The sequence below is a fragment of the Pseudophryne corroboree genome, chromosome 4 (assembly GCF_028390025.1).
Source record: "Pseudophryne corroboree isolate aPseCor3 chromosome 4, aPseCor3.hap2, whole genome shotgun sequence".
Lineage (NCBI taxonomy): Eukaryota > Metazoa > Chordata > Amphibia > Anura > Myobatrachidae > Pseudophryne > Pseudophryne corroboree.
The window spans coordinates 192,418,706-192,445,673 of NC_086447.1; the positions used below are offsets into that span (position 1 = coordinate 192,418,706).

Below are 26,968 nucleotides of genomic sequence, written 5' to 3' on the forward strand. Positions count from 1 at the left end.
TCTTCAACTGTAAGTCAGTTTTCCTGTTTTGATTATGTGCATATGTACTCTGCAATTGGGCGCTGCAGAACCCTTGTGGCGCCATATAAATAAAGGATAATAATTTATCCACATAAAATTTTGGTGTTCATCATCATTAAATGTATTTCATGTATCTGGGAACACTGATGACCTTGCAGTGTAAAGGGCACTATGACTGAAGTAGGCACTTCTCTACACACCACTGCTGCGGTATCCTCCCACCCTACAGCCTCCACCATCTTAGCCTCATTTTATAACTAAAGCTAGCCATAAAGCTTATCTGTTCAACCATTCAACGAGTTAGATGGTTGGAACAAAATTCAGGTAACGGATGGGAGCAAATAACAATCAACCACATGCTCCCAAACTGCCAGTTAATGAAAAAAAAAAAACAGTTGTTCAGATAAATCGGTTAAATCAAAACAGATTTAACCAATTTGTCTGAATGACTAACAACAGGGGGGGGGGCAGACCTGGTCACCTTACAGTGAATGATGCCTTGGAGGTCCGCTGTCCTGTTTGGTTACCTCTGTCCACTGAGAGCCTGGAGAACTGGGGATTGGAGTGGTGGAAAGAACACTCATGGGTCCCCCAACCCTCCCACAATAATATACTTTTTTAAATGTAAGAAAACTAAAAAGGAAGAGGAGAAAAGCAAGAAAAAACGCGCCATACTCCATGGGCACTTAGAAAAAAAAAAGTGTAGAGACATCAGGAAACAAGTGAGATATCGGAAGTGCCTACTCCAGTCACTGCACCTTCTACACCTCAAAGTTACCAGTGTCACCCAAATAGGATGCTAGAGAAAATGGAGTTCCCAACATATTCACACATACATTGGGTAGGGTACTTTTATTTAACAAATATATATAAATAAATCACAAGGTCTTCTGTCCAGGAAATAAAATGAGGATATATGTTCTCCATCTGGCACCAATTATACATGTTGAGAATACTAAGTGGAAAATTACAGGATGTCATCATCATCAAACAGGTCTCCAAAATCTGCAACAGAGGATATCAGAGTTAGTGCAAAGATAACGTGAGTCAGAAAATCCTGGCCGCTGAGGTCACAGCCTATGCCCTTGGTAAGCAACTTGTGGTACACCAGTAATTACAAAACTACCAAGCTGTTAGCCAGAGGCTGAGAAGGAATGCTGGGGCCTAAAGTACCACATCAGATATAAAGCCACAGGCTGCTTAAGCTATTGCTATGCGTATATATTTTTTAGGTACATAATTTACCATGAATTGCCCTAAACAGTATGTGAATTTTGTGGAATATTAAATTGTCTGTTCTGAATTTTTCAACAGTCTCTTACGGATTTGTCCTGGTCCATGTATATTTACACTTTTATGGTATAAAAGAACACTTCTAAGTGCAGACCAAACTATTGTTTTTAGTTCACAATTTTTTTATTTATTTTTTTGGAGGGATGGGGCATCATTTCCCTCTTTTTGGACTAGATGCTGTAAACACCACATCAATAATATTATCTTCATTGTAAAAGCCTTTCGAGAGAGAGAGAGATCGAGAGAGAGAGAGAGATCGAGAGAGAGAGAGAGAGAGAGAGAGAGATCGAGAGAGAGAGAGAGAGATCGAGAGAGAGATCGAGAGAGAGAGAGAGAGATCGAGAGAGAGAGAGAGAGATCGAGAGAGAGAGATCGAGAGATCGAGAGATCGAGAGAGAGAGATCGAGAGAGAGAGAGAGAGAGAGATCGAGAGAGAGAGAGAGAGAGATCGAGAGAGAGAGAGATCGAGAGAGAGAGAGATCGAGAGAGAGAGAGATCGAGAGAGAGAGAGAGATCGAGAGAGAGAGAGAGAGATCGAGAGAGAGAGAGAGAGAGAGAGAGATCGAGAGAGAGATCGAGAGAGAGAGAGAGAGAGAGAGATAGAGAGAGAGAGAGAGATCGAGAGAGAGTATTTTTAGCACCTGCATCAAAATTAAGTGCCCTTTAAAAAAATAGGATTTTAATACCTACCGGTAAATCCTTTTCTCTTAGTCCGTACAGGAAGCTGGGGATGCTTCAAGAACCATGGAGTATAGACGGGATCCGCAGGAGACATGGGCACTTTAAGACTTTCAAAGGGTTGTGAACTGGCTCCTCCCTCTATGTCCCCCCCTCCAGACTCCAGTTATAGGAACTGTGCCCAGGGAGACGGACATTTTGAGGAAAAGGATTTATTGTTAAACTAAGGTGAGATACATACCAGCTCACACCTCAAGCACGCCGTACAACATGGCATTTAACAGAACGCAAAGTGACGGCATGAACAACGTCAGCAACAGGCTGACTAAACGTAACGCAACTTGTGTTAAAAACGTAACAAAAAACTGCAGATACAGTACGCACTGGGACGGGCGCCCAGCATCCTCTATAGACTAAGAGAAAAGGATTTACCGGTAGGTATTAAAATCCTATTTTCTCATACGTCCTAGAGGATGCTGGGGTCACATCAAGAACCATGGGGTTTATACCAAAGCTCTAAAACAGATGGGAGAGTGCGGATGACTCTGCAGCACCGACTGACCAAACATGAGGTCCTCATCAGCCAGGGTATCAAACTTTTAGAACTCCGCAAACTTGTAGAACTCGGCAAAGTTGTAACGCCGAGACCCCCAGGGCAGCCGCCCAGGACTAGCCCACCTTTCTGGTAGAATGGGCCTTCACCGATTTTGGTAACGGCAATCCAGCCGTAGAATGAGCATGCTGAATCGTATTACAGATCCAGCGCACAATAGCCTGCTTGGAAGCAGGCGCCCCAATTTTGTTGTGAGCATACAGGACAAACAGAGCCTCCATTTTCCTAAACTGAGCCGTTATGGCGACAAATCTTTAAAGCTCTGACTACATCGAGAAACTTCGATTCCAGCAAGGTGTCAGTAGCCACTGTCACCACAATAGGTTGGTTCAAGTGGAACGATGAAACCACTTTCGGCGGAAACTGCTGACGAGTCCTCTACTCTGCTCTACTTTCAAGGAATATCAAATAAGGGCTCTTGTGAGACAAGGCCGCCAATTCAGACACCCGCCTTGCGGATGCCAAGGCCAACAGCATGACCACTTTCCAGGTGAGGAACTTCAACTCTACCTTCTGTAAAGGTTCAAACCAATGAGATTGAAGGAATTGCAACACCACGTTAAAATCCCACGGTGCCACAGGGGGCACAAAGGGAGGTTGGATGTGCAACACGCCTTTCACAAAAGTCTGAACTTCTGGAAGGGAGGCCAATTGTTTTCGGAAGAAAACCGATAAAGCTGAAATTTGCACTTTAATTGAGCCCAACTTTAGGCCCGCATCCACACCGGCTTGTAGAAAATGGAGAAAACGTCCTAACTGAAATTCTTCCGTAGGAGCCTTCTTGGATTCACACCAAGACACGTAATTCCTCCAAATACGGTGGTAATGTTTAGACGTTACCCCTTTTCTGGCCTGAATAAGAGTGGGGATGACTTCCTTGGGAACACCCTTTCGGGCTAGGATCCGGCATTCAACCTCCAAGCCGTTAAACGAAGTCGCGGTAAGTCTTGGAACACGTACGGCCCCTGCTGTAACAGATCCCGCCTCAAGAAGAGGCCAGGGATCTCCTATGAGTAATTCCTGAAGATCTGGATACCAAGCTCTCCTTGGCCAGTCTGGAACAGTGAGGATTGCTTGAACCTTTGTTCTTCTTATGATCTTTATCACTTTTGGAATGAGTGGAAGCGGAGGAAAGACGTACACCGACTGAAACAACCACTGTGTCACTAGGGCGTCCACTGCTATTGCTTGAGAGTCTCTGGACCTGGAACAATATCTCTGAAGTTTCTTATTGAGGTGAGACACCATCATGTCTATTTGAGGAATTCCCCAAAGACTCGTCACTTCTGCAAAGACCTCTTGATGAAGACACCACTCTCCTGGATGTCTCTCCTCGTGTCTGCTGAAGAAGTCTGCTTCCCAGTTGTCCACTCCTGGAATGAAGATCGCCGACAGAGCGCTTGTATGCCTTTCCGCCCAACGGAGAACCTTTGTGGCCTCTGCCATTGCCGCTCTACTCTTTGTTCCGCCCTGGCGGTTTATGTACGCTACTGCTGTTATGTTGTCCGACTGAATCAAGACGGGCCGATTGCGAAGATGATTTTCCTCTTGCAGAAGGCCGTTGTGAATGGCCCTTAATTCCGGAACGTTTATGTGTAGACACATTTCCTGGCATGACCATCTTCCCTGGAAGCTTTCCCCCTGTGTGACTGCTCCCCAGCCTCGGAGACTCGCATCCGTGGTCACTAAGATCCAGTCCTGGATCCCGAACCTGCGTCCCTCTAGGTGAGAGCTGTGCAGCCACCACAGGAGTGAGATTCTGGTTTGGAAGACAGGGTTATCCTGCGGTGCATGTGTAGATGGGACCCGGACCACTTGTTCAACAGGTCCCACTGAAACACTCTGGCATGGAATCTGCCAAACTGAATGGCCTCGTAGGCCACCACCATCTTCCCCAGCAACCAAGTGCATTGATGGATCGATACTCTTGCTGGTTTCAGAATTTGTTTGACCAGGGTCTGAACTTCCAGAGCCTTTTCCACAGGAAGAAAAACTCTCTGTAATTCTGTGTCCAGAATCATTCCCAAAAACGACAGCCGTCTCGTCGGAACCAACTGTGATTTTGGCAAGTTTAGGAGCCAACCATGTTGCAGCAGAATTGTCGGGGAGAGCGTAATGTTCTGCAGTAATTGGTCCCTGGATCTCGCCTTTATCAGGAGATCGTCCAAGTACGGGATAATTGTGACTCCTTGTTTGCGCAGGAGAACCATCATTTCGGCCATTACTTTGGTGAAAACCCTCGGAGCCATGAACAGACCAAACGGCAACGTCTGAAATTGGTAATGACAATCCTGAACTGCAAACCTCAGGTAAGCCTGATGTGGAGGATAAATGGGAACATGTAAGTAGGCATCCTTTATGTCTACCGACACCATAAAATCCCCCTCCCCCAGACTGGAGATCACTGTCCGGAGAGATTCCACCTAGAATTTGAATTTTCTCAAGTAGAAATTGAGGGATTTGAGGTTCAGGATTGGTCTGACTGAGCCGTCTGGCTTCGAGACCACGAATAGGCTCGAATAAAATCCTTCTCCCTGTTGCGACGGGGGAACCCTGACAATGAGTTGATTGTGACACAATTTTTGTATTGCGGCGCATACCACCTCCCTGTCCGGAAGAGAAGCTGGTAAGGCTGATTTGAAAAACCGGTGAGGGGGAACGTCTTGAAACTCCAGTTTGTACCCCTGGGACACTATTTCTAAAACCCATGGGTCCAGGCCCGAACGAGCCCAGAATTGACTGAAGAGTTTGAGACGTGCCCCCACCGGTGCGGACCCCCGCAGAGGAGCCCCAGCGTCATGCGGTGGACTTGGCAGAAACCGGGGAGGACTTCTGCTCCTGGGAACCGGCCACGGCCGGTGATAGTTTACCTCTTCCCCTTCCTCAAGTAGCAAGAAAGGAAGATCCCCGGCCCTTTCTGTATTTATTTGGCCGAAAGGACTGCATTTGATAGTGGTGTGCTTTCTTTTGTGGTGCAGGCACATAAGGTAAAAATTACGACTTACCCGCGGTAGCCGTAGATACCAAATCAGCGAGGTTGTCACCAAACAATACACCCCCCTTATACGGTAGAGACTCCATAGCTTTCTTAGAGTCAGCACCAGCATTCCATTGATGAATCCACAATGCTCTCCTAGCTGAGACTGCCATGGCATTGGCCTGTGACCCCAAGAGGCCAATATCCCTCGCAGCTTCCTTTAGGTAGATTGCAGCGTCCCTGATATAACCCAGTGTCAAAAGAATACTATCCCTATCCATGGTATCTATTTCAGATTACAAGTAATCTGCCCATTTTTCGATAGCACTACTCACCACCGCAGATGCAATGGCTGGTCTGAGTAGCGTACCCGTGGTGACATAAATGGATTTTAATGTATTTTCCTGCCTACGATCCGCAGGATCCTTTAGGGCTGCCGTGTCAGGGGACCGAAGAGCTACCTTTTAGGACAGCCGTGATAGAGCTTTGTCCACAATGTGGGATGACTCCCATTTTTCCCTATCCCCAGAGGGAAACGGATACGCCACTGGAATCCTTTTGGGAATCAAACTTTTTGTCAGGATTTTCCCAAACTTTTTCACAAAGTGTGTTCAGTTCATTAGAGGGAGGAAATGTTACCTCAGGTTTCTTTCCTTTAAACATACAGACCCTAGTATCGGGAACAGTAGGGTCCTCAGTGATATGCAATACGTCTTTTATTGCCACAATAATGTACTGAATGCTCTTTGCCAGTTTGGGATCTAATCTGGCATCACTATAGTCGACACTTGAGTCAGTGTCCGTGTCGGTATCCGTGTCTGCCAGCTGGGCAAATGAATGTTTTTGTGACCCCCAGGGGGTCTGGACTTGTAACAACACATCCTCTACGGATTTCTTCCATGCCTGGTTCTGAGACTCAGATTTATCCAATCTCTTATTTATCAGAGCTACATTAGCATTCAGAGCATTTAAAACATTCACCCAGTCAGGTGTCAGCGGTGCTGACAGGGTCACTCCCATAGCCGTTTGTGTCCCTGACATAGTCTCCTCCTGGGAAGAGCCCTTCGCCTCAGACATGTTGACACACGTGTACCCAACACACGCAGACACACTGGCCTAAAGGGGACAGACCCACAGTAAAGCCTGTCAGAGGGACACAGAGGGAGTTATTGCCAGCTCACACCCCAGCGCCCAATCCGGTCTGTAACACCACAAAAATGCCCCAGACCTGCAGCGCTTTTATAATTTATCAATAATGCACCAAAATAGCTCCCCCCCCCCCCCCCGCCGTTTTTCACTCTGATACTTATGCAGCAGTGTGAGGAAGGACCAGCGTCTCTGCAGCCTTGCGAAGAGAAAATGACGCCAGGCTGTGTGCTGTGAGGGCTAAGCTCCGCTCCCGTAATGGCGCGCTTCAGACCCGCTCTTTTTTTAAAAAAAATAAGATTTTACTTACCGGTAAATCTTTTTCTCGTAGTCCATAGTGGATGCAGGGGACTCCGTAAGGACCAAGGAGATAGACGGGCTCCGCAGGAGACATAGGAACTTTAAGAAAGAATTTAGATTCTGGTGTGCACTGGCTCCTCCCTCTATGCCCCTCCTTCAGACCTCAGTTAGAGAAACTGTGCCCAGAAGAGCTGACAGTACAAGGAAAGGATTTTGGTAATCCAGGGCAAGATTCATACCAGCCACACCAATCACACCATATAACATGTGATAACAACCAGTTAACAGTATGACAAATAACAGAGCATATAATATAATAACTATATACAAGTATTGCAGAAGAAGTCCGCACTTGGGACGGGCGCCCAGCATCCACTACGGACTACGAGAAATAGATTTACCGGTAAGTAAAATCTTATTTTCTCTAACGTCCTAGTGGATGCTGGGGACTCCGTAAGGACCATGGGGATTATACCAAAGCTCCCAAACGGGCGGGAGAGTGCGGATGACTCTGCAGCACCGATTGAGCAAACACAAGGTCCTCCTCAGCCAGGGTATCAAACTTGTAGAACTTTGCAAAAGTGTTTGAACCTGACCAAGTAGCCGCTCGGCAAAGCTGTAATGCCGAGACCCCTCGGGCAGCCGCCCAAGAAGAGCCCACCTTCCTAGTGGAATGGGCCTTAACCGATTTTGGCAGCGGCAATCTAGCCGCAGAATGAGCCTGCTGAATCGTGTTACAGATCCAGCGAGCAATAGTTTGCTTTGAAGCAGGAGCACCAAGCTTGTTGGAAGCATACAGGATAAACAAAGACTCTGTTTTCCTGACCCTAGCCGTTCTGGCTACATAAACCTTCAAAGCCCTGACCACATCAAGTAACTCGGAATACTCCAAGTCAGTAGTAGCCACAGGCACCACAATAGGTTGGTTTATATGAAAGGATGAAACCACTTTCGGCAGAAATTGTGTACGGGTCCGCAATTCTGCTCTATCCGCATGGAAAACCAGATAGGGGCTTTTATGTGACAAAGCCGCCAACTCTGACATACGCCTAGCCGAAGCCAAGGCTAATAGCATGACCACCTTCCACGTGAGATATTTCAACTCCACAGTTTTGAGTGGTTCAAACCAGTGGGATTTCAGGAAACTCAACACCACGTTAAGATCCCAAGGTGCCACTGGAGGCACAAAAGGGGGCTGAATATGCAGCACTCCCTTTACAAACGTTTGAACTTCAGGTAGAGAAGCCAACTCCTTTTGAAAGAAAATGGATAGGGCCGAAATCTGGACCTTAATGGAACCCAATTTTAGGCCCAAATTCACTCCGGACTGTAGGAAGTGAAGGAAACGGCCCAGCTGGAATTCCTCCGTAGGAGCATTCCTGGCCTCACACCAAGCAACATATTTTCGCCATATACGGTGATAATGTTGAGCTGTCACGTCCTTCCTAGCCTTTATGACCTCATCCGGAATGCCTTTCTCTGCTAGGATCCGGCGTTCAACCGCCATGCCGTCAAACGCAGCCGCGGTAAGTCTTGGAACAGACAGGGCCCCTGTTGCAACAAGTCCTGTCTTGGAGGAAGAGGCCACGGGTACTCTGAGCATTTCTTGCAGATCTGCACACCAAGTCCTTCGTGGCCAATCTGGAACAATGAGTATTGTGCTCACTCTTTTTCTTATTATCCTCAGCACCTTGGGTATGAGAGGAAGAGTAGGAAATACATAGACCGACTGGAACATCCACGGTGTCACCAGGGCGTCTACAGCTATCGCCTGAGGGTCTCTTGACCTGGCGCAATACCTCTGTAGCTTTTTGTTGAGGCGGGATGCCATCATGTCACCTGTGGCAGTTCCCACCGACTTGTAATCTGTGCGAAGACTTCCTGATGAAGTCCCCACTCTCCCGGGTGGAGGTCGTGTCTGCTGAGGAAGTCTGCTTCCCAGTTGTCCACTCCCGGGATGAACACTGCTGACAGTGCGCTTACGTGATTCTCCGCCCAGCAAAGAATTCTGGTGGCTTCCGCCATCGCCACTCTGCTCCTTGTGCCGCCTTGGCAGTTTACATGAGCCACTGCGGTGATGTTGTCTGACTGAATCAGAACCGGTTGGTCGCGAAGCAGGGTCTCCGCTTGACGTAGGGCGTTGTATATGGCCCTTAGTTCCAGGATGTTGATGTGAAGGCAAGTCTCTTGACTTGACCACAGACCTTGGAAATTTCTTCCCTGTGTGACTGCACCCCAACCTCGGAGGCTTGCGTCCGTGGTCACCAGGACCCAGTCCTGAATGCCGAATCTGCGGCCCTCGAGAAGGTGAGCGCTCTGCAGCCACCACAGGAGTGACACCCTGGCCCCGGGGGATAGGGTAATTAACCGATGCATCTGAAGATGTGATCCGGACCACTTGTCCAGTAAGTCCCATTGAAAAGTCCTCGCATGGAACCTGCCGAAGGGCATGGCCTCGTATGATGCCACCATCTTTTCCCACTGACACCTGTTTTGGTTTTAATAGGTTCCTGACCAGTGTCATGAGTTCCTGAGCTTTCTCCATCGGGAGATAAACCCTTTTCTGGTCTGTGTATAGAATCATGCCCAGGAAAGGCAGACGAGTCGTAGGAACCAACTGCGACTTTGGAATATTTAGAATTCAGCCGTGTTGCCGTAACACTTCCAGAGAAAGTGCTACGCTGATCAGCAACTGCTCTCTTGATCTCGCTTTTATGAGGAGATCGTCCAAGTATGGGATAATTGTGACTACTTGCTTCCGCAGGAGTACCATCATTTCCGCCATTACCTTGATAAATATTCTCGGTGCCGTGGAGAGACCAAACGGCAACGTCTGAAATTGGTAATGACAATCCTGTACCACAAATCTGAGGTACGCCTGATGAGGTGGATAAATGGGGACATGAAGGTATGCATCCAGAGACACCATAAAATCCCCCCCTTTCAGGCTTGCGATGACCGCTCTCAGCGATTCCATCTTGAACTTGAACCTTTTCAGGTATATGTTCAGGGATTTTAAATTCAATATGGGTCTGACCGAACCGTCCGGTTTCGGGACTACAAACATGGTCGAATAATAACCCCTACTTTGTTGAAGGAGGGGAACCTTGACCACCACCTGTTAAAGATACAATTTGTGAATTGTAGTTAACACTATTTCCCTCTCGTGGGGGGAAGCTGGCAGGGCTGATTTGAGGTATCGGTGAGGGGGCATCTCCTCGAATTCCAGTTGTATCCCTGAGACACAATATCTATCGCCCAGGGATCCAACTGGGCGTGAACCCACTTGTGGCTGAAATTTCGAAGACGTGCCCCCACCGGGCCTAGCTCCGCCTGTGGAGCCCCAGCGGCATGCGGTGGATTTTGTAGAGGCCGGGGAGGACTTCTGTTCCTGGGAACTAGCTGTGTTGTGCAGCTTCTTTCCTCTGCCCCTGCCTCTGGCAAGAAAGGACGCACTTCGGACTTTCTTGTTTTTCTGTGATCGAAAGGACTGCATTTGATAATACGGTGCTCTCTTAGGCTGTGAGGAAACATATGGCAAAAAAATTGACTTTCCAGCAGTAGCTGTGGAGACCAGGTCCGAGAGACCCTCCCCAAACAATTCCTCACTCTTGTAAGGTAAAACCTCCATATGCCTTTTTGAGTCGGCATCACCTGTCCATTGCCGAGTCCACAGGACCCTTCTGGCAGAAATTGACATAGTATTTATTCTAGAACCCAGTAGACTAATGTCTCTTTGAGCATCTCTCATATATAGGATAGCATCTTTAATATGCCCCAAGGTCAACAATATAGTATCCTTGTCTAAGGTATCAATTTCCTCAGACACGGTATCCGTCCATGCTGCTACAGCACTACACAAACAGGCCGACGCGATCGCCGGCCTCAGTAAGGTACCTGAATGTGTATAAATGGACTTCAGGGTAACCTCCTGTTTGCGATCCGCAGCATCTTTGAGGGTAGCCGTATCCTGTGACGGCAGGGCTACCTTCTTGGATAAGCGTGTTAAAGCTTTGTCCACTTTAGGGGAGGATTCCCAGCGTAACCTGTCCGTTGACGGGAAAGGATACGCCATAAGAATCCTTTTGGAAATCTGCAGTTTTTTATCTGGAGATTCCCAAGCCTTTTCACATAACTCATTTAGCTCGTGTGAGGGGGGAAAGGTTACCTCCGGCTTCTTTTCCCCATACATATGTACCCTCTTGTCAGGGACTGGGATTTCCTCTGTGATGTGCAACACATCCTTAATTGCTATAATCATATAACGAACGGATTTAGCCAATTTTGGCTGTAACTTTGCATCATCGTAATCGACACTGGAGTCAGAATCCATGTCGGTATCTGTGTCAACAATTTGGGATAGTGGGCGCTTCTGAGACCCTGACGGCCTCTGCGACATAGGATCAGGCACGGGTTGGGACCCCGACTGTCCTGAGGCTTCAGCTTTTTCTAACCTTTTATGCAAGGAATTAACATTATCATTTAAAACCTTCCACATATCCATTCAATCAGGTGTCGGCGCCGTCGGCGGAGACACCACATTCATTTGCTCCCGCTCTGCTTCCACATAGCCTTGCTCATCAGACATGTCGACACAAGCGTACCGACACACCACACACACAGGGAATGCCCTTTTTGAAGACCGTTCCCCCACAAGGCCCTTAGGAGAGACAGAGAGAGAGTATGCCAGCACACACCCCAGCGCTATAAACCCAGGAATAACACAGTAACTTAAGGTTAACCCAGTAGCTGCTGTTTATATATTGTTTTTTGCGCCTAATTATGTGCCTCCCCTCTCTTTTTACCCTCTTCTACCATGTATCTGCAGGGGAGAGCCTGGGGAGCTTCCTCTCAGTGGAGCTGTGGAGAAAAAAAATGGCGCTGGTGAGTGCTGAGGAAGAAGCTCCGCCCCCTCGGCGGCGGGCTTCTGTCCCGCTTAAATATGCAATTTTTGGCGGGGGCTCATACATATATACAGTGCCCAGCTGTATATATGTTTAACTTTTGCCAAAAGAGGTCCCAAATGCTGCCCAGGGTGCCCGCCCCTGCGCCCTGCACCCTGCACCCTTACAGTGACCGGAGTATGTGAGGTGTGTGGGAGTAATGGTGCACAGCTGCAGTGCTGTGAGTTACCTCAGTGAAGAACGGAGTCTTCTGCCGCCTGTGAAGTCTTCTTTGCTTCTCATACTCACCCGGCTTCTGTCTTCCGGCTCTGCGAGGGGGACGGCGGCGCGGCTCTGGGATCAGACGGCGAGGGTGAGATCCTGCGTACGATCCCTCTGGAGCTAATGGTGTCCAGTAGCCTAAGAAGCAGGACCTAGCTTCAGAGAGTAGGGCTGCTTCTCTCCCCTCAGTCCCACGATGCAGGGAGTCTGTTGCCAGCAGAGCTCCCTGAAAATAAAAAACCTAACAAAATACTTTCTCTCAGCAAACTCAGGAGAGCTCACTGAAAAGCACCCAGCTCGTCTGGGCACAGTATCAAACTGAGGTCTGGAGGAGGGGCATAGAGGGAGGAGCCAGTGCATACCAGAACCTAAATTCTTTCTTAAAGTGCCCATGTCTCCTGCGGAGCCCGTCTATCCCCTTGGTCCTTACGGAGTCCCCAGCATCCACTAGGACGTTAGAGAAATAATTTTATACTGGCGGGGGTCCTGACAGTACCCTGGCACTATGTGCACTCTTGCCAGTCCGTTATGGAGGTTAGATATGCTGTCCAGGGCGCCCCCCCCCCGCCCTGCACCCTGTAGTGCCGCTGTGTGTGGGAGCGGTACCTAAAAGCCGTCACTGAACTCTTCTTTTCTTCTCTACTCACCCGTCTTCTGACTCTGCAAGGGGGGTCACGGCCGGCTCTGGGAATGAGCCCCTAGGCGTACCTAGTGATCAAACCCTCAGGAGATAATGGTGTCCTGTAGCCAAAGAAGCAGAGCCTTGAAACTCGCAGAAGTAGGTCTGACTTCTCTCCCCTAAGTCCCACAAAGCAGGGAGACTGTTGCCAGCAGTACTCCCTGAAAATAAAAAAACCTAACAAAGTCTTTTCAGAGAAACTCAGTAGAGCTCCTCAGTGTGCATCCAGTCTGCCTGGGCACAGATTCTAAACTGGAGTCTGGAGGAGGGGCATAGAGGGAGGAGCCAGTTCACACCCCTTTGAAAATCTTAAAGTGCCCATGTCTCCTGCGGATCCCGTCTATACCCCATGGTTCTTGATGTGACCCCAGCATCCTCTAGGACGTATGAGAAATATAATTATTTTTATCATTTCTTTTTTAAAAGGTGCCACAAAATGTATACAGCACCATACAAAGAACATACAAAGTAACCGTTTAACGTGACATATTATACATACAATTCAGTATACATTCACATATTCAGGAACAGACTAGGGGGGTCATTCCGTGTTGATCGCACGCTGCAAGTTTTTGAAGCCCGTGCAATCAGATAGTCACCGCCTATGGGGTGTGTGTTTTAGCTGTGCAAGTGTGCGAACGCTTGTGCAGGGGAGCTGTACAAAAACATTTTGTGAAGTTTCTGAGTAGCTCTGAACTTACTCAGCCACTGCGATCACTTCAGCCGGTCAGGTCCCGGAATTGACGTCAGACACCCGCCCTGCAAACGCCTGGACAAGATTGCGTTTTCCTCTCCACTCCCAGAAAATGGTCAGTTGCCACCCTGGAATGCTTTCCTGCTGACAGTCACCTTGCGATCGCTGCTGCGATCGAAAATAAGAATTTACTTACCGATAATTCTATTTCTCGGAGTCCGTAGTGGATGCTGGGGTTCCTGAAAGGACCATGGGGAATAGCGGCTCCGCAGGAGACAGGGCACAAAAAAGTAAAGCTTTTACCAGATCAGGTGGTGTGCACTGGCTCCTCCCCCTATGACCCTCCTCCAGACTCCAGTTAGGTACTGTGCCCGGACGAGCGTACACAATAAGGGAGGCAATCTGAATCCCGGGTAAGACTCATACCAGCCACACCAATCACACCGTACAACTTGTGATCTAAACCCAGTTAACAGTATGATAATAGAAAGAGCCTCTTAAAGATGGCTCCTTAACAATATAACCCGAATTTGTTAACAATAACTATGTACAGTATTGCAGATAATCCGCACTTGGGATGGGCGCCCAGCATCCACTACGGACTCCGAGAAATAGAATTATCGGTAAGTAAATTCTTATTTTCTCTATCGTCCTAAGTGGATGCTGGGGTTCCTGAAAGGACCATGGGGATTATACCAAAGCTCCCAAACGGGCGGGAGAGTGCGGATGACTCTGCAGCACCGAATGAGAGAATTCCAAGTCCTCTTTTGCCAGGGTATCAAATTTGTAGAATTTTACAAACGTGTTTTCCCCCGACCACGTAGCTGCTCGGCAGAATTGTAATGCCGAGACCCCTCGGGCAGCCGCCCAAGATGAGCCCACCTTCCTTGTGGAATGGGCCTTAACAGATTTAGGCTGTGGCAGGCCTGCCACAGAATGAGCAAGTTGAATTGTGTTACAAATCCAACGAGCAATCGTCTGCTTAGAAGCAGGGGCACCCAACTTGTTGGGTGCATATAGTATGTATATTTTTAAGGCTCTGACAACGTCCAACAACTTGGAGTCCTCCAAGTCGCCAGTGGCCGCAGGCACCACAATAGGTTGGTTCAGGTGAAACGCTGATACCACCTTAGGGAGAAAATGCGGACGAGTCCTCAGTTCTGCCCTATCCGAATGGAAGATTAGATAAGGGCTTTTATAAGATAAAGCCGCCAATTCAGATACTCTCCTGGCGGAAGCCAGGGCCAGTAACATAGTCACTTTCCATGTGAGATATTTAAAATCCACCTTTTTCAATGGTTCAAACCAATGGGATTTGAGGAAATCTAAAACTACATTTAGATCCCACGGTGCCACCGGAGGCACCACAGGAGGCTGTATATGCAGTACTCCTTTAACAAAAGTCTGTACCTCAGGAACTGAGGCCAATTCTTTTTGGAAGAATATTGACAGGGCCGAAATTTGAACCTTAATAGATCTCAATTTGAGACCCATAGACAATCCTGATTGTAGGAAATGTAGGAAACGACCCAGTTGAAATTCCTCCGTCGGAACACTCCGATCCTCGCACCACGCGACATTTTCGCCAAATGCGGTGATAATGTTTCGCGGTGACTTCCTTCCTTGCCTTAATCAAGGTAGGAATGACTTCTTCTGGAATGCCTTTCCCTTTTAGGATCTGGCGTTCAACCGCCATGCCGTCAAACGCAGCCGCGGTAAGTCTTGAAAGAGACAGGGACCCTGTTGTAGCAGGTCCCTTCTCAGAAGTAGAGGGCACGGGTCGTCCGTGACCAACTCTTGAAGTTCCGGGTACCAAGTCCTTCTTGGCCAATCCGGAGCCACTAGTATTGTTCTTACTCCTCCTCACCGTATAATCTTCAATACCTTTGGTATGAGAGGCAGAGGAGGAAACACATATACTGATTTGTACACCCAAGGTGTTACCAGTGCGTCCACAGCTATTGCCTGTGGATCTCTTGACCTGGCGCAATACTTGACCAGTTTCTTGTTGAGGCGAGACGCCATCATGTCTACCATTGGTCTTTCCCAACAGTTTATTAGCATGTGGAAGACTTCTGGATGAAGACCCCCCTCTCCCGGGTGAATATCGTGTCTGCTGAGGAAGTCTGCTTCCCAGTTGTCCACGCCCGGGAAGAACACTGCTGACAGTGCTATTACGTGATTCTCCGCCCAGCGAAGAATCTTGGCAGCTTCTGCCATTGCACTCCTGCTTCTTGTGCCGCCCTGTCTGTTTACATGGGCGACCGCCGTGATGTTGTCCGACTGAATCAACACCGGTTTTCCTTGCAGGAGTGGTTCCGCCTGGCTTAGAGCATTTTAGATTGCTCTTAGTACCAGAATGTTTATGTGAAGAGACTTTTCCAGGTTCGTCCATACCCCCTGGAAGTTTCTTCCTTGTGTGACTGCTCCCCAACCTCTCAGGCTGGCGTCCGTGGTCACCAGGATCAAATCCTGTATGCCGAATCTGCGGCCCTCCAATAGATGAGCCTTTTGCAACCACCACAGAAGATATACCCTTGTCCTTGGCGACAGGGTTATTCGCAGGTGCATCTGAGGATGCGACCCTGACCATTTGTCCAACAGATCCCTTTGGAAAATTCTTGCATGGAATCTGCCGAATGGAATTGCTTCGTAAAAAGCCACCATTTTTCCCAGGACTCTTGTGCATTGATGTACAGACACCTTTCCTGGTTTTAGGAGGTTCCTGACAGGTCGGATAACTCCTTGGCTTTTTCCTCGGGAAGAAAAACCTTTTTCTGAACCGTGTCCAGAATCATCCCTAGGAACAGCAGACGTATCGTCGGAAAACAGCTGCGATTCTTGGAATATTTAGAATCCAGTCGTGCCGTCGAAGAACTACTTTAGATAGTGCTCTTCCGACCTCCAACTGTTCTCTGGAACTTGCCCTTTTTAGGTCGTGCAAGTAAGGGATAATTTAAATGCCTTTTTTCTTTGAAGAAACATCTTTTCGGCCATTACCTTGGTAAAAAGGCCCGGGGTGCCGTGGATAATTCAAACGGCATCGTCTGAAACTGATATTGACAGTTCTGTACCACGAACCAGAGGTACCCTTGATGAGAAGGACAAAATTTGGACATGGAGGTAATCCTTGATGTCCAGGGACACCATATAGTCCCCTTTTTTCCGGTTCGCTATCACTGCTCTGAGTGACTTTATCTCGATTTGAACCTTTTATGTAAGTGTTCAAAACATTTTAGATTTAGACTATGTGTCACCAAGCCGTCTGGCTTCAGTACCACAATATAGTGTGGAAAAATAATACCCTTTTCCTTGTCGTAGGAGGGGTACTTTGATTATCACCTGCTGGATATACAGCTTGTGAATTGTTTCCAATGCTGCCTCCCTGTCGGAGGGAGCCGTTGGTAAAGCAGACTTCAGGAACCTGCGAGGAGAAGATGTCTCGACTCTCCAATCTTTACCCCTGGGATAATACTCGTACGATCTAGGGGTCAACTTGCGAGTGATCCCACTGCGCCCTGAGACTCTTGAGACTACCCCCCCACCTTGAGTCCGCTTGCACGGCCCCAGCGTCATGCTGAGGACTTGGCAGACGCGGTGGAGGGCTTCTTTTCCTGGGAAAGGGCTGCCTGCTGCAGTCTACTTCCCTTACCTCTATGTCTGGGCAGATATGACTGGCCTTTTGCCTGCATGCCCTCATGGGAAAGGAAAGATTGAGGCTGAAAAGACGGTGTCTTTTTTAGCTGAGATGTAACTTGGGGTAAAAAAGGTTGGATTTCCCAGCTGTTGCTGTGGTCCCCAGGTCCGATGGACCGACCCCCAAATAACTCCTTCCCTTTATACAGCAATACTTCCATCTGCCGTATGGGATCTGTATCACCTGACCACTGTCGTGTCCCTGACATCTTCTGGGAGATATGGACAACGCACTTATCTTGATGCCAGAGAGCAAATATCCCTCTGTGCATCTCACATACATATATATAGAATGCATCCTATTAAATGCTCTACATGAATAAAATATTTTCAGTCAGGGAATCCGACCAAGCCAACCCAGCACTGCATCTCCAGGCTGATGGCGATCGCTGGTCGCAGTATAACCACCGTATGTGTGTATATACTTTTTAGGATATTTTTCCAGCTTCCTATCAGCTGGCTCCTTGAGGGCGGCCGTATCTGGAGACGGTAACGCCACTTGATAAGCGTGTGGGCGCCTTATCACCCTAAGGGGTGTTTCCCAACGTACCCTAATTTCTGGCGGGAAAGGGTATAACGCCAATATTTGCTATCGGGGTAACCCTACGCATCATCACACACTTCATTTTATTTTATCTGATTCAGGAAAAACTACAGGTAGTTTTTTCACTCCCACATAATACCCTTTCTTGTGGTACTTGTAGTATCAGAAACACGTAACACCTCCTTCATTGCCCTTAACGTGTGGCCCTAATGAGAAATACGTTTGTTTATTCACCGTCGACACTGTATTCAGTGTCCGTGTCTGTGTCTACCGACTGAGGTAAATGGGCGTTTTTAAAACCCCTGACGGTGTTTCTGAGACGCCTGGACCGGTCCTAATAGATTGTCGGCCGTCTCATGTCGTCAACCGACCTTGCAGCGTGTTGACATTCTCACGTAATTCTCTAAATAAGCCATCCATTCCGGTGTCGACTCCCTAGAGAGTGACATCACCATTACAGGCAATTTCTCCGCCTCCTCACCAACATCGTCCTCATACATGTCGACACACACGTACCGACACACAGCACACACACCGGGAATGCTCTGACAGAGGACAGGACCCACTAAGAGGGAGAGTCTGCCAGCACACACCAAAAACGCTATAATTATATAGGGACAACCTTATATAAGTGTTTCTCCCTTATAGCATCTTTTATATATATACAATATCGCCAAAATCAGTGCCCCCCCTCTCTGTTTTAACCCTGTTTCTGTAGTGCAGTGCAGGGGAGAGCCTGGGAGCCTTCTCTCCAGCTTTTCTGTGAGAGAAAATGGCGCTGTGTGCTGAGGAGATAGGCCCCGCCCCTTTTTCGGCGGGCTCGTCTCCCGCTATTTTTGAAGTTAGGCAGGGGTTAAATATCTCCATATAGCCTCTGTGGGCTATATGTGAGGTATTTTTTGCCTCTAATAAGGTTTTTATTTGCCTCTCAGAGCGCCCCCCCCAGCGCTCTGCACCCTCAGTGACTGTTGTGTGAAGTGTGCTGAGAGGAAAATGGCGCACAGCTGCAGTGCTGTGCGCTACCTTTATGAAGACTCAGGAGTCTTCAGCCGCCGATTTTGGACCTCTTCTCTCTTCAGCGTCTGCAAGGGGGCCGGCGGCGCGGCTCCGGTGACCATCCAGGCTGTACCTGTGATCGTCCCTCTGGAGCTAGTGTCCAGTAGCCAAGCAGCAAATCCACTCTGCACGCAGGTGAGTTCACTACTTCTCCCCTAAGTCCCTCGTTGCAGTGATCCTGTTGCCAGCAGGACTCACTGTAAAGTAAAAAACCTAAGCTAAACTTTCTCTAAGCAGCTCTTTAGGAGAGCCACCTAGATTGCACCCTTCTCGTTCGGGCACAAAATCTAACTGGAGTCTGGAGGAGGGTCATAGGGGGAGGAGCCAGTGCACACCACCTGATCTGGTAAAAGCTTTACTTTTTTGTGCCCTGTCTCCTGCGGAGCCGCTATTCCCCATGGTCCTTTCAGGAACCCCAGCATCCACTTAGGACGATAGAGAAATGTTCGTTAGAACATTCACTGCCTGGCATCACCGGGCAGCGACGCGCCTGCACATTCGGCCACAGCACATGCGCATTCCGGACCCGATCGCACGGTTGCGAAAAATTGCAGCGTGCGATCGGGTCGTAATGACCCCCTAGGTAGGACAATCAAATGTGGATGTTGGGTGATGGTAGGGCAGGTAATGGTAAGTAATAGGGTGGGGAGGCAGTTTGGCACTCGATGAGCCTGCACAAAAAAGGAAAGGGGTGTACAGTACCAGAGTCGTTGAATGGACTTGGGTAAGGGGGGGGGGGATAAGAAGCACAGGTGGAAGGGATAGTGCTGGTAAGAGCTCAGAGGGCAGAGGGCCCTGCCTGTGAGAGCTTACAAGGAGAGGGGTGAACAGCTGAAAGGTGAACTGGAAAGAAGATCAAAGGGTATTAATGGTAATCACCTACCATTGAAGTAGTCTAGATGCACGGCCTTCTCATTTGCTGCCAGATCCATCAGTAGCCCGGAGCTTCCCCCAGCCTGCAGTTATAACAAATTAGAGAACATTTATTTTATTAACAGTTTCTTATACAGGGCAGCATATTACATTGTACTTTACAATTTTAATAATGGGCTCGATTCAATTCAGCGCAAATTGAACAGCGTCGGGAAGGAGCTCACGGAGCTATTCAGTTTAGCGCGCTATTACTTTAGAGAATGCAGATTCTCGTGCCTTAAACATATTGTTTAGTCGAAAAAAACAGCATTCTCCGACTTGAAGAATGCCTAGTGCAATGCTGTTTCTGTCGCGCTAAGGGCAGAAAACAGCATTGCGCCAGTAGTTTTGTCCGATTTCTGCTCGCACCCCAGAAGAGGCGCGAGTAGAGATCCTCAATGCCGGCATAACATCACGCTGAACTGAATAGCTCCGCGACCTCCTTCCTGGCACTGTTCAATTCGCACTGAGTTGAATCGAGCCCAATGATAGAACAAACAGGGTAATGACAGAAAGACAGAGGTAGGAATGCCCTGCTCGCAAAGATTACAATCGATAGGGAGACTAGGCATTAATACACAAGGACAGGTGCTATATAGTGCAAAATGATCCAGCCAGTTTGCAATGGGTATGATATAGTCAGACAGCAATTTTGGCCAGGGGTCAGGAGGATATGAAGTGAATAAAGACAAAATATGTAAGGTTATGTGTGGACAGTATAGAGGAGATTTTCTTGAGTAAGATAGCTTATGGAGACTATGTGGGCAGCCCCAGAATTTGATAATCTTGCCTGAAGAGATGAGTTTTCAGGGAACGCTTGAAGGTTTGGAGACTAGAGGAGAGTCTAGTTGTGCGTGAGAGGGCACTCCACAGAGTTTGTGCAGCTCAAAGAAAGTCCTGCCATCGTGAATGGGAGCAATAAGTGTAGATAAGAGACGCAAATTTTGTACAGAGGGGAGAGGTCAGGTTGGGAAATATTTTGAGATAAAAGATGTATGATGGTGTAGTTTGGTTAATGGCCTTGTGTGTCATGACTAAAAGTATTTTAAATTGAATACGGTAGAAAACAGGTAACCAGTGGAGGGACTAACAGAGCGGATCAGCAGATGATGAACATTTAGCGAGGAAGATTGGCCTAGCAGGTGCATTCAGAATGGATTGTAGTGGTTAGTCTGTTTTTGGTAAGACCAGTAAGGAGACAATTGCAATAATCAATGCGGGAAATAAGAGAGCATGGATTAGAGTTTTTGCAGCATTTTGTGTAAGGTATGGTTGTATTTTGGACATATTTTTTCACAGGATGACACATAGGCAGCAAGCTTTTGGGTAGGGTTGATTGTCGAGTTATCAAGTGATAGAGATATCAGGTTGGTAACTACTATTAACCGGTGGAAATATAGATCCCGGCCACAGGTATACCGGCAGCAGGTCGAGTGCAAGTCGTGGACACCCATAGAGGGAGGAAGGCCTGTGCCGCCGGGATTACAGCATCGGCATTGTGATGTACGGGATCCAGACTAGCAGTATGGTGAAAAATCAGGGGAAGATAGGTAGATTTGGGTATTATCTGCATACATACGAGGGTTGTCCAAAAAAAAAAAAAAAAAAATGCCTAAATGCTCATAACTCAAAATTTATTATAGATACAGATTTGAAAATTTGCAGCAAAATACTTTGAAGTCTTAGTAACAGAATGACTATACTCAAAAAAATCACCATCTGCCCTAAAACATTTTCTCCACCTCTCAACCCAAGCTGTGAAGCCACTTTGGAAAAATTCCAGGGGTTGGTGTTTGACCCAGGAACTTATGGTGTTTTTAACAACCTCTATATCATCAAAATGTTGACCCCGGAGACAGTTTTTGAGAGGGCCAAACAGATGAAAGTCAGAACGGGCCAAATCAGGACTGTATGGTGGATGTGGCATTATTGCCCGCCCCATTTTGGCAATGGCCACAAATGTTGCCATTGAAGTGTGAGGTCTGGCATTGTCGTGGTGTAAGATGACATTTGACAGTGGAATTGTTGACCTTTTTTTACGGATGGCTTATTTTAGCTTCTCAAGTGTAATAATGTATCGATGACTATTGATTGATTGGTTTGGTTCCAAGTAATCGATGAGAATAACACCTAGGCAATCACAGAAGAATGTGGCCATGACTTTGTTTACAGATCGCTGCAATTGAAACTTTTTTGGCCTAGGTGAACTTGGGTGTTTCCATTGCTTTAATTAGGCCGTTGTTTCTGGGTCATAAAGGAATACCCAGGTCTCATCTCCTGTAATGACATTTTCCAAAAACGTCTTAGGGTTGGCTTCAAAGTTGGTCGAAAGGTCATTGCACACTTCCACCCACTGAGCCTTATGATCCCTGGTTAATTGCCTTGGAACCCATTTAGCACACACGTTATGATATCCCAAATCATTGATTAGTGTTTCTACAGTGCTATGGCTATATTCAAGTTCATCATTGTTCAAGTTCATCATTGATATCTCTGATGGTCACGCGACGGTCTTTCTGAATCATGGCTTCGACTTTGTGTAGGTTCTCTGCTGTCACTGCAGTTGATGGGTCTGCCACCACGAGGTTTTTGGCACACAGACGATTCTCCCGACTGATCTACTGACATTGCTATAGTCAATTGTACGCTCACCGTACACTTTTCTCAGTCTTCTGTAGATTTCTGTATCACTGCAGCCTTCTTTTTCCAGAAATTCAATGACAGCTCTTGGTTTCATCTTGGATTCCATGGTATTTTTTGTATTGTGACCGCCGTTCTCAAACCGCCCCCTACATCCCGCCTGCTCGAAATCCCAACAGTCAGCATCCCGACTAACAGGGACTATAACTACATCCCATTGGAAAGGCATGATAAGATGGTGGAATGCAAACTGAGATATTGAAATCACCCATGATGATGGTGAGGCTATCTGAGGATAGGAATTGAGGGAGCCAGGAAGAGCAGTCTCGGAAAAAGGTAATATTCTCTGGTTCCAATTAGAAATCAATAAATTAACACATACATTTCCATGAGGCACATATGTCCTTGGAATGAGTAATTATTCACAAAAATAATTTTTTTTTTGCACAAATTAAGAAATGGTCAATTATCCCCTTAAATATTTATTGTAAAGTGAATCTTATGTAATGAATTAATTAAGTGCAATGCTAAGGCATAGTTACAGTGCAGAAATGAAGCCTACATTTTTGCTCTTGATGCCACCTAAGGACACAAGTAACTGCACAAGATCACAATGAGTGGACGCTCGGATTTAACTTTTGTCTCACCAACTGACACGGTCACTCAGTAGAGGCATTTCATGCCGGGGTTACAATCTGCACCGACGGTTCCTAACCCGTGGTACGCGTACCCCCGGGAAGTACTTAAAAACAAAGCCGGTAATGGCAAAAGTCTACGGTTGCGGTACAGGCGCATGCGCTGACGCACTTGGAGGGCGCCGGGTCACACAGCCGCGGATAGATGGATGGATGAAGGGGCCCCTGGCGCATGCACTGTCGTGCTTGGAGGACGCCGGGTCACACCGCCGTGGCTTGATGAAGGACCCCCGGCGAATGCGCTGTCGCGCTTGGAGGACACCGGGGACATGCAGCCAGCATTAGAAGGAAGGAGCCGACCTGCGGATAAAATTAAACCAGGTGCAGGTGCTGATTGTGTTTAACTTTAGACTTTTTTTACTGTATGTATGCATTGCATTGGAGTTTGACATTGAGGGCTGTAACACACACTCCGGTTTTTCCCGATTGGCAAAAAGCCGGACAAACTTTGTCCGGCTTTTTGCCATCCGGGAGAAACCGGCAGAGTCTGTCACACAGGACGGCTTTGAGCCGTGTGTGATGCTGTACGCATGCGCAGCATTAGACACGGCTTGGGAAAAAAACGTTGTGTGTGAAAGCTCCCCTTTACACACACGGTTTACTGGCTGCAAAGACGGCCAGGCGCCCGCCTGGCAGCCGGACCTTCCAGTGGTGAGAGGCGGCTGCAGCCCGGCAGCCGGGCCGGGACCGTGCCGTGTGTAAGGACACATTGCCTTGCATGCGTCTTTACATCACGGCAGCGGTTTAAAGCCGGCCGGGTGTTTGCCGGGCAGTTCCAGCCGCCTCATGTGTTTCGGCCCTTACACTTCCTGGGTCTAACAACAGCAGCTGTCCCTGGGAGTATCTTATTCCATGTCTCTTACTCCACAAGATGATCCTGGTGCTACGGTCCCATTACTGCTATCATTTCAAGCTCTCCTGTATAAACCTCAGTCTGGCTAATGTGGGTCAGTACGGACAATATAATGGTTAGCATTACTGGCTCACAGCACTGAGGTCATGGATTCAATTCCCACCATGGCCCAAACTGTGTGGAGTTTGTATACTCTCCCTGTGCTTTCATGAGTTTACTCCGGGTACTCTGGTTTCCTCTCACAATTCAAAAATATCCTGGTATGTAAATTGTAAAACCAAAAGCCTATAAATACCATTAAAGAGTTGTTTGATTATTTAGCTACCCTAAGGACATTACTACCTAACAAAAACAAACTTTTCTGGCGAGGATGGATAGGTAGGAGGATTTAGGAGATGAGTGGGTACACAAATGAAAAGCCTAATCAAGGGGTACGGGAGAAAAAAAACGTTGGGGACCGCTAACCTAGATGCACTAATTGCAATATGCATGGAATGTTTCATCTATGCAGATCCGTATTCACATATGGGCTGTACTATGATTGGCATCTGAATGCTTAGGAGCAGGGCCTTTTGTGTGGTACTCAGGGGTATGCAGTACCAGCAGATGTTTTTTGGTTTAATTTTTAATTCTTAAAACTATTTCCAGAAAAAAGACTAGGGGGCCCATTTATCAAAAAGTATTTGCGGCTATGTCCCCGAAAACACCTGTTTTCGGGGGCTAACCGCAAATATAAGGTATCCCCCGTATGTATGAAGGAGGGATCACAGCAGGTATCGGAGATACCTGCTGCGATCCCTCCATTTCAGCCCACGTGCCTGCCCAATGTATCAATATCGGGAATGCAAAGCATTCCCGATATTGACCCCCGCAGCTACCATAATCTCCTGATTGAGCTAGCCCATTGTAGCTTATGGGCTACATATCGCGGGATGTAGTTTCGGCAAAATTCCACAGGAACCCTCAACCGGAAACGGCCCCTGTCCACGGCTGTCACTATGACTGCGCAGGGGCACGGACACCCTGTCGGCACATCGCAGGGACGGGCTCCTTTCCGAGCCCTTGTCCCTGCATAAGCAGGATGAAACCTGCTGCTGACAGGATCGCATATTGCAATGCGATCCTGGGAGGTTAGATGCCGCACAGATCGTATGCAATATGTGATCCTTGATAAATGGGCCCCTAAGGGGCCTATTCATGAAGCAGTGAAAAGAGTGGAGAAGTGAGCCTGTGGATAAATTGCCCATGGCAACCAATCAGCTGCTCCGTACAATTATATAGTACACAAATTATAAATGTTACTTCAATGCTGATTGGTTGCCATGGGCAACTTCTCCACACTTTTCACTGCTTCATAAATAGACCAGTAAATCAGTAAAATAATTTCAGAAGAGAATAAAAATAAGTATTTGCACTCTTATCCAGAGTGTGGGAGCTAGTATACATATTCTAACAACTGGTAACATCACCTTGTCATGGACTATGGGGGTAATTCTGACTTGATCGCAGCAGGAATTTTGTTAGCAGTTGGGCAAAACCATGTGCACTGCAGGGGAGGCAGATATAACATTTGCAGAGAGAGTTAGATTTGGGTGGGTTATTTTGTTTCTGTGCAGGGTAAATACTGACTGCTTTATTTTTACACTGCAATTTAGATTACAGATTGAACACACCCCACCCAAATCTAACTCTCCCTGCACATATCTGCCTCCCCTGCAGTGCACATGGTTTTGCCCAACTGCTAACAAAAATCCTGCTGCGATCAACTTGGAATTACCCCCTATATGTGAACTTGGTCCGTGTCCCATTTCCCTATGGCACAACAGGTCTAACATTATATGTAAATGGCCACATATTCCACATAAGGTAGGCTCTCATAATGTATACCCGTCACCTAACCATGGCAACGTTGGGTACCCATCTGCAACTTTTGTGGAACTACAAGTTCCAGGATAGCAGCACAGCTGGCAGAACACAATTGTGCACGTGCGTTACAGACAGTCCTCACCTCATCCAGATCCACATAAGGACCAGCGCCCTCCGGGAACATTTCATCCACCGCCGGCTTCATGTTACCTCAGAGATGTCTCAGGTCACTTTCCAATCATCTACCGGGGCAAAGCTAAACGTAAACAAGAACAACGGAGGTACGTCAAGTGTAGCCTGGTGGGAATGCGTCACTTCCGGGAGACTTGTGGGTGGGACTGAAGCGCAGAATCCCCACTTCCGGTTTCATTAAACGTCCGGCGTGCCTGGTGGTGCTATTAAGCGATATGCATGATTGTAACCTCTCCATAATTGTTTATTTATTTATTTTTATTGTCTTTTAATTTTGTTTACAACACTGCTACAACAGGGGCCTCTGACCATCCACTTTTTGATGCTTTAACGATGAGCTATGTATGTTTGCCAAATATCGTGCAGACCTTTAAATATATGAAATATATATTTTGTATTATTGGTGGTTCATGTATCTTTGCTGTTAGTGTATTTAGCCACTTACCTGGTTATTTTCTGTTACTGAGTTGAACAAGTTCACTTATGATTCAACCAACTTTGCGATTTGAGTGATGACACAATCTTGAGAACATCAGATGTCTGGTGTTCTGAATCAATGTGCCCTGTGCTTCACCTGGCCCCGGATGGTACCGTCATAACTAATTGCCCCTGGGGGCTTGCGGGTGGATACATGTGGCTACACACTGCAGGATATGAACGAGAACGTTCATATCGTGCATGTTATCTGCCAGTGTGCTGTGTAGGTCCCTTAAGATTATCTGTTCAATCTGGCTGGTTGGAATGAAAATATGGTGAGATCCAGGGAGCAAATGACAACCATTTGCTCCCAACATCTGGAAAGTGGACAAAAACGGTTGTTCAGATAAATTGGTTAAATCAAACGAATTAAACCAGTTTGAATGAGAATTTTTTATCTGTTTTACGGTGTTTGGGAGCAAATGGTCAATTGTCATTTGCTCCCATGCATTACCAGATTTTCATAACAAC

The 26,968-nt window shown here is 47.4% G+C and overlaps 1 protein-coding gene across 1 annotated transcript; it reads right to left on the reverse strand.

The window, feature by feature from the left end:
- Positions 1 to 858: 858 nt before the first annotated feature.
- Positions 859 to 26,168, reverse strand: COPS9 (COP9 signalosome subunit 9). The gene is made up of 3 exons (XM_063919548.1): positions 25,971 to 26,168; positions 19,746 to 19,818; positions 859 to 1,026 (listed from the first exon to the last, which is right to left on the reverse strand). Exons 1-3 carry the CDS (start codon positions 26,031 to 26,033, stop codon positions 989 to 991), a joined length of 174 nt encoding a protein of 57 aa, XP_063775618.1. The 5' UTR covers positions 26,034 to 26,168; the 3' UTR covers positions 859 to 988.
- Between the last annotated feature and the right edge of the window lie 800 nt (positions 26,169 to 26,968).

What these genes read in the sequence shown, in the direction of transcription:
- COPS9 (XM_063919548.1), bottom strand. Translation starts at nt 26,033, where the DNA reads ATGAAGCCGGCGGTGGATGAAATGTTCCCGGAGGGCGCTGGTCCTTAT. An exon ending in CTTATGTGGATCTGGATGAG is followed by an intron (nt 19,819 to 25,970) that starts GTGAGGACTGTC and finishes TTATAACTGCAG; the next exon opens with GCTGGGGGAAGCTCCGGGCT. An exon ending in GCATCTAGACTACTTCAATG is followed by an intron (nt 1,027 to 19,745) that starts GTAGGTGATTAC and finishes CCTCTGTTGCAG; the next exon opens with ATTTTGGAGACCTGTTTGAT.